The sequence below is a fragment of the Cynocephalus volans genome, chromosome 10, assembly GCF_027409185.1.
Source record: "Cynocephalus volans isolate mCynVol1 chromosome 10, mCynVol1.pri, whole genome shotgun sequence".
Taxonomy (NCBI): domain Eukaryota; kingdom Metazoa; phylum Chordata; class Mammalia; order Dermoptera; family Cynocephalidae; genus Cynocephalus; species Cynocephalus volans.
Genome location: NC_084469.1, coordinates 73,635,922 through 73,645,797, shown reverse-complemented (window position 1 = coordinate 73,645,797; position 9,876 = coordinate 73,635,922). Strand labels below are relative to the sequence as shown.

General features: G+C 40.5%; 1 protein-coding gene across 2 annotated transcripts in view; it reads left to right on the top strand.

The window, feature by feature from the left end:
* The first annotated feature begins 6,395 nt into the window (after positions 1-6,395).
* CFAP263 (cilia and flagella associated protein 263) overlaps positions 6,396-9,876 on the top strand; it is a 36,529-nt gene continuing 33,048 nt past the window's right edge. The window contains exons 1-3 of one of the 2 annotated variants that reach the window (XM_063111071.1): positions 6,396-6,512; positions 8,238-8,361; positions 9,207-9,368. In XM_063111071.1, coding sequence (XP_062967141.1) covers positions 6,412-6,512; positions 8,238-8,361; positions 9,207-9,368 — 387 coding nt within the window. In that variant the 5' untranslated portion in view covers positions 6,396-6,411. Of the gene's footprint in view, positions 6,513-6,709; positions 6,768-8,237; positions 8,362-9,206; positions 9,369-9,876 lie in introns of those variants that run through there. The other variant, XM_063111072.1, reaches the window with a different exon arrangement.

Sequence of the window (9,876 nt, the reverse complement as noted above, 5' to 3'; positions counted from 1 at the left end):
CTGTTCCAATGTCAAATAACTCTCAATATGAGCTGTGGAGGGACAAATAGTCAAACCATAGCAGGACATGCATAATTGCATATAAGGCCCACTTAGATAATTCAGGATAATCATCCCTTAACTGAATCACAAGATCTCTTTTTTTCCATATAAGATAATATTCACAGTTTCCAGGGATTAGAACCTGGATCTCTTTGGGGGCCATTATTCAGTCTGCCACTTTGTGTACCGTTTAGACATTCAGTCTAAAGAGTTAACGCTACTCTTTTAACTCTAACAAGTTAAAGCTACTCTTTTAGTTTTAACTCTTGTTGTTTCATTTTAGTCATTGCTTTAGGGTTTATAGTACATATCTTTCACTCATCACAGTCTATTTTCTAGTGTTACTATACCACTTTACGTATAGTATAAGAATTTTATACCAGCACGCTTCTATTTTTCCTCTTTTGGCCTTTGCACTATCACTGTCATGTATTTTACTTATTATGTAATTTTTTATTTTTTATTTTATTATATATTATTTATTATTTCATTTTATTATATTTATTTTATTTTGTATTTTTATATTTATTATATTTTATTTATTATATATTATATTTTTATTTATTATCTATTTACTATTTACTTATTTTATTTTACTTATATTTTATTTATTTTTATATGTTATATATGTTTATTTTTATTTGCTATATATATTTTATTTTTTATCTTTTGTTTCTTTTTTGTATTTTTTTATATCTCCTTTTTTTGTGTGTAGGGGGGGTTTGGTTTTTTATTTTTCATGTTATATATATTTTATGTGTTATAAACTCCATAATACATTGCTATCATTTCCTCTTTTGGCCTTTGCACTGTCATTGTCATACACTTTACATGTCTTATTTTATTTTTTATATTTTATTTTATTATACTTTATTTTATTATTTACTTAGTATTTTATTTTATTTATTATTTATTTTACTTATCATATTTTATTAATTTTTATGTTATAAACTCCAAAATACATTGCTATTGTTTTTGTTGTAAATAGTTGATTGTCTTTTAAAGAGATTTTAATAATGAGAAAATATTTCTGTTATTTACCCACTTAGTTGCCATTTCTAGTGCTCTTTGTTTCTTGTGTAGATCCATATTTCCATCTGGTTTCATCTTGTTTCTGATTGAAAGACTTCCTTTAAAATATTTTGTATAGCGAAGCTCTCCTGGTGACGAATTCTTTCAGCCTTTGTATATCTGAGAAAAATATTTTTTTGGCCTTTGTTTTTTAAAGATAGTTTTGCTACATAAAAATTTCTAGTTTGACAGTTACTTTTTTCTTTCTGAGCTCTAATAGCTTGAACAGTTACCTAGGAGAAATCTGCTGTCATTCTAATCTTTGTTCCTTTGGATGTAAAGTGTCTTTTTCCTCTGGCTGCTTTGAAGATTTTCTGTTTATCAGGGGTTGCAAGCAATTTAATTATAATTTGATTTGGTGTAGTTTTCCTCATGTTTGTTGTTTTTTGAGGTTTGTTGAGCTTCTTAGATCTATAGGTTTATAGTTTTCATCAATTGTGGAAAAATTTCAGCCATTATTTCTTCAAATATTTCTCCACTTCTGAGGATGAAAGGGTCAAGGAGAAGGCACTACAAAGGTCACTGGAAAATAACCAAGTCTGTATTAAGCATCTCACATTTTAATGATATGTATTTGCATAGTCAGTCCTCTCCTCTAAGAAAACAATGACTCAGAGCTTACTTCATGCCTGGTAGCTGCTTAAATATCATCCCCGTGAATTCTTCCAAGACCTTAGTTAGTGGGAATAGCTTTGGATGGGAAGGAATGAGTAATGATTAATGATGCAGGCTTTGAGCTCCTGCTCTGTATATCACCAACTGTTTGATTTTGGGTAATTCACATTGCCTCTCTGTCTTTAGCTTCCTCATCTATTCAAATGAGAATAATAATAGTATCTACCTTACACGGATGGAGTACAAAGCACTCAGATATTGGCTGTTATTCCTATTAGTTTTTTTACGCCAATGTTTGAAATATCCCTCTCCCTCACTAGCTCAATTCATTCTGAACATCTGTTAGAGCAATATATGTTGCCTTATTGCAGCTGACTCTACTCTTTTAGGTTTTAGCCAGGATCTGTGTTTCTTCCCTTCTTCAGATCCACTCTTCTGGAGCTTCCCTGGGATGTGGAGGTTTTCCATATTAACAACTGGATGAGATACTCAGCTCAGGTCTGCCTCAGTCTCCTTTTCCCATCTTGCTTTTATTCTCCCCTCTTCTTCCCCACTCTGTTGTTTATGGGTTCTCCAGGGTGGAGTGGGAGAGAAAAACTGGGGAGGAAAGGGACAGAGGAGGTCTCACATGGCAGCAGTAGTTTCAGGCTTATGCTCCTGTGGCCAGCATATGTCTCACAGCTTCTTACTCTCTCAGAGGGCTGGTGTGGGTTCCCTGAAGATTCTCCCACAGCTCTTCCCTGACGTGGGCCACAGTACTTCTTTCTTAAGACTCCTCTTCATCTGCACTTTATGGTGTACCTACAGCCTCTTTCTGTGAGGGCATGTTACCCATGGAAACCCTTTGTCTTGCCCCACCTTGGTGCCAGAGTAGCCCACTCCTTGAAGGCCCTTGTTCCCTGTCTCGTGCTTAAATGTGCAGATCTTTCCAGCATCTACTTTAGACTTCTTGGGCATGAGGCCAGTCCCTTGCCCTGCAAACTCCAGAGGCCCAGTAAGCTCAATAAATGACATTCTGGAGCTCCCTCATTTGGCTTATGGAATACAATAACCCCTCCTGTGCCTTCCCTTATAGGGAAACTCCGGACTACTAGGACAACTCTCTCCGAAGGAATTGCCAGCTCTCAATGGCATGCCAAGGGCAGGACATTGGGAGGGTTCTACCCATGGCATAGAAAATAATATAGAAGCACACTGTAGCGATTTTTTTTGTGTGTGTGTGTGGGCAGCCAATAGCAGTGATTGAATCCTAGACCTTGGTATTATCAACACCATGCTCTAAGCAACTGAGCTAACCAGTCAGCCCTTAAAGATCGTTAAAACAATAATAAAACCAGCTAAAAATCGGTCTTTTAAAGGTTATTAATATGTGCTGGTGACTCTGAACAATGAAAATAACAAAATTCTTCTCCCCCCAAAATCATTTATAGGTCTAAATCCTAAACAACTGCTATGGTTACTGTTGAGTTTTAGTAATGTATATATTTTAGCTTCAAATTGGCGTACTTCAATTCAGAGAACTCCCTGCTGTACAGTCAGCCCCTGATACACACAAACTCAGCTACACATTTATTTTAAGAATAAGCTCCTGTGAGTTTGGAAAAGTTCAAGCTTGTTTTGGGTGAAGTCCTCATCTCCAGCCCTGTAGTATAATATATTCGTACACTTGAAGAATAGGTTCAAAATAAGCAGTGATAGCATAGAGATTGTAAAGACAAAAGGAACTTGAGTTACTTTAATTTTGTTATTCTTTGTGACCATTTGGAATTTTAATTTGTCTTTAAAATTTAAAGCACTGATGCAATCCAAGTGTTCATCAACAGATGAATGGATAAACAAAATGTGGTGTAGACAATGGAATATTATTCAGTTTTTAAAAGGAAGGAAATCCTGACACATGCTACAACATGGATGAATCTTGATGACATAATGCTAAGTGAAATAAGCCAGACACAAAAAGAAAAATACTTGTAGTCTATTATCCCACTAATGTAAGATATCTGGAGTAGTCAAATTCATAGAGACGGAAAGTAGAATTGGTGGTTGCCAGGGGCTGAGGGGAGGGAGAAATGGGTATAGAGTTGTATAATGAGTATAGAGTTTGTTTAGCAAAATGAAAAAGTTCTGCAGATTGGTTGCACAACAAGGTGAACATAGTACTGAGCTATACACTTGGAAGTGGTTAAGATGGTAAATTTTATGTTGTGTGTGTGTGTGTTTTTAACCATGCTTTTAAAAAATGTACAGCAGTGAAACAGAGTGCAAACAACAAGGTGTAATATTTTTGTTTGGTAAGTGCAAATTTTAGTTCACATATGTAATATGTTACTAAATTTGAATAATACCTTTAAGATTGAAATTTTTTCCTTGTGTTGGTTTGGGTCCTCTAAGCCAAGATGAAATTATACATGAAGAGATTTATTTATTGGGGAAAATGTCTGTGATGGGCAAAGGAGAGGAAGCTGGAGTAGACAAGGACAGTGTTCAGACTGAAAATTGGGAAAAGAAGGAGGGAGGATTGGGGGAGCAAGCAGCTCAGCCTGAAACACAGTTCTAACAAAGCTCTTCAGTCAGTCTGGTGGGAAGTCCACAAAAGCTGCCCATTTCATGAGTCTCCTGGGGCCACTTCTCCCACCATGCAAAATAAGTGACCAGGTGCACCACTCACTCACAACTCTGCCCATTGGGTAGATTTTCCTTCTCCATTATCTTTCAGGGCCTCCCATGATGTGACTGTAAGGCAGCCACCACCCATCTTTGGCTTGTACACATATTCTAAACCAGCCCATCTGTAAACCAAGTTCAAGCTTTCCCCCCCTCTTTCAGGTGGTCATAACCCTCTCCCTCACCCAACCCCTGAATATGGTCATAAGTATGAGTTGGGGGGAGGTACTGGTGTGGTGGATAACATGTTGGTCTTGGCTACATGTTCATGCAGCTTACTCATGCTCTCTGGTTCTGCTGGTGCTTGATCCTGGATGTACCATTTCCATTTTAAAGTGGACTAAAGCTAGGCCCGTTTGACCTTCTGACTTGGTGGGTCCAATGGAACCCAGCAGGTAATAGGGAGGATTGGGTGTATGGTCACTTGGTGCCCCATGGTCAAGCACTCTATCTCTATCAGTATGTGGTAATGGGCCAGGATTTGTTTCTCAAAAGGCATATAATTCTCTGCTGTGGATTGCATGGTCTTGTTTCAGAACACTGAGTCCTTTGTTGTGATTCTCCCACTGGTCTTGCTTTAAGTTACATGCTACATCTTTTCCTACCATTGAAACTTCCAACACATAGGGTCTGCTGTATCACCTGGCCCAATTGGCAGGGCTGTTTCCATCATAGCCTGGACCTGCTGCAGAGCCCTTTCTTGCTCTGGACCCACTTGGGGCTGGCATCCCTTACTGTCACTTGGTATATGGACATACTAGGTATTTCTGAATGTGGTCTGTTTTGCTCCCAGAGCCTGATGAGGCTTACCAGCAGAGGGAAAAAGTGGTGGCAGGAGTCAGCCTCTCTGCTATCATCTCCTGTAATTCTACTCTGGCCCCAAACTTGTGCACCCTAAGCAGCAAAACAAATGCCCTCCTTTAGTGCCTAGTGACTGCCTGTTGATGCTAACGCATGGTCCTTGCAGTGAAGGTGGCTGACCCCAACCCCAGGCAGTTTATCACAGCTTGCTTCCTAATCACATCCAGTGGCCACCACCCTGAGGGAAGTTTGCCCATCCTGCCCTCTGTCCTCTCCCACCCAATGGGGAGCAGACAGAAAGCTCTGGGGATTCTGGCCATGTTGCACATCAGTGTAGAAGTTAACAGCACAGACTTTGGGTTCCACTAGAGCTTGGTTCCATTCCTACATGGCCACTGGAAAATCATCTAAACTACTCTATTCCTCAGTTTCCTAATCTGTAAGATGAAAAGAATAATACTAATTTCATAAGACTGTTTTGAGGATTTGATGAAATGATGATGATCAAGCACAGTATGAGGCAAGATGGTGCACTATCCTCAATCCAGGTTGCAACAGCTTGTTTAGGAGCTGTTTCCCTCATTTAACTGGAAGCTCCTTGAGGGCCAGAATGGTCTTTACCATACACTCCCCCAGGATACTAAGGATATACTAGATATTCAGTGCTATTTAGGGATGTCTCTTGAATTTACATCCATTTTATAATCAGCTATGGGGGGTTTTTTTTGGTTTTTTTTTTTCCCTTCCAGGAATGTAGGATGTTGATATCTGAGAGAAACTGCAGTTAGCATGTATCAGGCACCACGTGGTGAACAGAGCAGGGGCCTCACAGCAAAGTAAGGGAAGAAAGACACTCAGACAAATCATATTAACTTTCTGGGCCTCAGTTTCTTCGTTTGGAGAATGAAGAGGATAATTGATACAAGATTTTTGCAGTATTTTCATAAACTACGCTAACACAGTGCCGAGGACACAGTAACTGCCACTATTATTATCAACAAAAGAATCACTGTTAGAGACGTGAAAGTGACAGCGCTCAGGTGTCGGCGCGGAAATAGACCGGGGAAGCGGTGGGCGGGGCCGCCGGAAGCCACGCCCCTTCCGCGTCCGCGTCGGGTCGTCCCGGCAACGCGCCCCTGGGTCGCACTGAGTGACGCGTGGCAGCCAGCTGCGCTCCTGGGCACACTCGGCTTTGGCAGGGACCGCTGCGGCAGAGAAATGACCGATGATGACTCCGACAGCGTCCTCAGCGAGTCCCAGACCGGGGAGGAGAGCGAGCTGCCTGTCATCCAGCTGTGCGGGCTGGTGGAGGAGTTTAGGTACCGGCCGGCCGGCCCCCGCGGCCGCTGCTCCTCACCGTGGACCCTCCGCCTCGAGCGGCCTCGGACCTTAGGTCCGGCATGGAGACGACCCGTCTCAGTTTCCCCAGTTCCAAGCGGGGCAGGAACTTGTCTTTGCCTCTTTACCCTTGAGCCACTGAGCCAGCAGGCCGTTGATGGAGCCAGGACCGGGTGGAGAGCGAGGACGGTGGGGCCGGCGGTGGGAAGCCCGGAGGGTAATTGGTGAAGCTAGAGGTGGGAAGCCTAGTGGGTCTGTCTGGTTTCAGGTTGTGTGTGTATCCCTTCCCCTATTCTGCAGCGGCTGGTTGGACCAGGTGACCTCTAAGCCCCTTTCCAATGCTGAGATTCCATAGTGAAATTAATATGGCAGAAGGATAGAAAGGAAGCTATTGAGATGATTTTTGTATAAGGTCACATGTGCCTGAACCAGGGTATAAGCATGGAGATGGACAGCAAAAAATGACTGGCCCAATATTCTATATTTTTAGCTGTCTGTTTTATATCTACTATAGCAAGTAAATTGGATGTCAAGATTCCATGATGTAGTTAAGATTAATTGTACAGTGTATTGGTCTCGCACAGAATGTCCTGGCTCTGGCAGCTGAATTGATGTTACTTCTGTACATCTATAAATAGTTTAGGTCAGAACTGAGGTATTATTACTAATAGCTTCCATTTCTTTGAGTGCTTCTTATGCACCATGCATTTTGCACATACACTGTATGACCTTATACAAAGGGGTCTTCAAAAAGTTCATCGAAAGATTTGTATTCTCTTTTAATCCCATTTTCCACGAACTTTTTGAAGTACTAATGACATAGCAACCCGAGACGGTGGGTAAAAAAACAAAGACACAGAGGTTAAGTTACTTCCCTAAGTTCACACAGCTAGTCAGTGGTAGTGCTGGGATTCAGACTCAGGTGTGACTCCTGAGACTGCACCTGGAACATTATGTATGCTGAAAAAGGACACTTTGGTATGTTGTGCTTTCCATTCAGCCTTTTCCATTAATCTTAAAATTCAGCCAAACAGAAATTAGCTCAGTAATATATGAAAACATCAAAGCCGTTCCCTCTCTCGTATATATACATATATGTACATGCATGTATATTATATACAATCACATCTGAGAAGTTAAGTTAAAAAGGTAATAATCTTGGCATATACAGGATAAACTAGATTTGTCATTTTTAGTTCTTAAAAACCATTAATTCAAAGTTTTCCACAGTTTATAGTAAACTTCCGGTGAATACTTTTTATGTATTGGGTGCTGGAAATAAAAGAACTGAGAAACATAAACCAAAGGAAACATCTAAAGATTGTAGGTGTGTGTAACTTCAAGAATGTAGTAACTCAGAAGGAATTTTACAAATGGGTTAGATGACATTTGAAGATCAAACCTGTGACAACAATTTTCAATATACCAGTGCTCTGAATCTTGTGGCTCAATAAACATTTTAATAAAAATATCAAATACTTAAATGACACTTACTGTGTGCCAGGTGCTGTTCTTAAGGTTGCATTCCTTATTGCAACCTTAAAAGGTGGGTGCTGTTATTTCCATTTTACAAGTAAGGAAACTAAGTCACCAAGAGGCTAAGTATCTTGCAGAAGGTCATACATGGCTAATAAGTGTTAAATACTAGTTATTTGGGGTTTAAACTCCTATTAATAGAACTTACTCATGTACCCTCTGTCTTGCAGCTATGGAAACTCTGCTCTCAAAACTGAGACAGAGATGTTTGAAAAATATTACAGTAAACTGGAGTCCAGGGATCACCAAGCTCAACAATTATCAGAACTTAAAATGCCGGCAGAATTTGCACAGGTACACAATGGAGATCTGAAAATTATTTTATTCTGTTTGTCGCCTTAAATACAAGTGGTATTTGTGTATTTGCCTTTGGTGTGCCCTCTTTGGCCAAGTGGCCATATGACTTTCTCCCTGTTCTACTTTTGATTCTTCCTTCCTCTCCAGGGTTTCTCTTTCAAGTGAGTGTGAAGGGCATCAGGTTCAATTAATAGTGTATTGAATCTCCCAAAATATCTTAGTTTGAAGGAATTCCCTGAAGTCAGGGGACTCAACTGTTTACAAGGCCTGGCCAGCCACACAATGGAGTGAAGTGGGCCTGGGTGGGTCCTTGTCTCAAAGGGCCTGTCTGAGTAGGTCCATCCTTTGAGGGCCAAATAAACCCATCTTCAGGCCCACACATTCCCTGGACCACCCACTTGTGACCTTTACCTTACATGCATAGAAAATCCAAAATTTTTGTTTAGTTGTCTGCTTTGCTGAACATGTGCCACCAGATGCAATTTCTCTTCTGTGTTAGTTCGGGAAGCACCAAGCTCTGGTATTCCCCTGACTTTGACTTGAACCCTGGTCTATAGCGGGTTTACAGTCTTTCCACCCTTGAGACATTTTCCCCTTATTTATTTTCAGTTCCTTGTCAGACATACGCCTTTGAAAGTATTTAGTGCAGGGTCTTAGGATGACTTGTGAAATAAATATCACCTCAGGCCTAACATCCAGCATCCTCCACCATGAGTTTATTCTCCCCAGCTGTCGTTCAGGGTAATTTCTAGCAGGTCTGAGGGATCACTCTGAAAGCCTACCTTGGGCTGCTTTATTACCAATTCCTCTTTGACAATGACTTTGTTTTTCTTGGGTTGCAGTTCCGAGGCAGGCGTAGATCTAAAACCCGCACTGGTATGGACCGTGTGTCAGTCCTCACTGTTGACCAAAAACTTGAGCTTGTACAAAAAGAGCTGGAAGACATGAAGGAAGAAATAAGGCACATGAGGGCCAATGCCGAACGGGACCTGCAGCATCATGAGGTATTCCTTTCTCTGGGTGTAGGTCAGCCTACCCGGGCTCCCCCACTTCTGCCTCATCAAGAAGTATCGATAGTGTGTTCATGTTAATTCGTTGCTGCTTTGGAAGAAACGTGAGCAGGATAAGATAAATAGAGGGCCTGCCTTTAAGGAACTTAACTACCTGCTTGAGGAGACAACAAATTTTAAAATGTTTTAAATGGGAAATTTCAAAAATACACAAATGTAGAGAGGTTAGCACAACGAACCCCTTGTACTCAACACCCATATGTGACAGTCATCAACATATGGCCATTCTTGTTTCCTTAATGTCCCAACCAACTTTCCCCTCACCCCACTGGGTTATTATGAAGTGAATCCTAGACATTTCATTTATCTGTAAATATTTCTCTATATGTCTCTAAGATATGGATTCTTTAATTAAAAAAAAAAAACTCCAAATACCTTAAAAATTTTACAATAATTCCTTAAGGGGTTTGAGGTTTAAGCCAATGAATTAGGTGAAAAATCC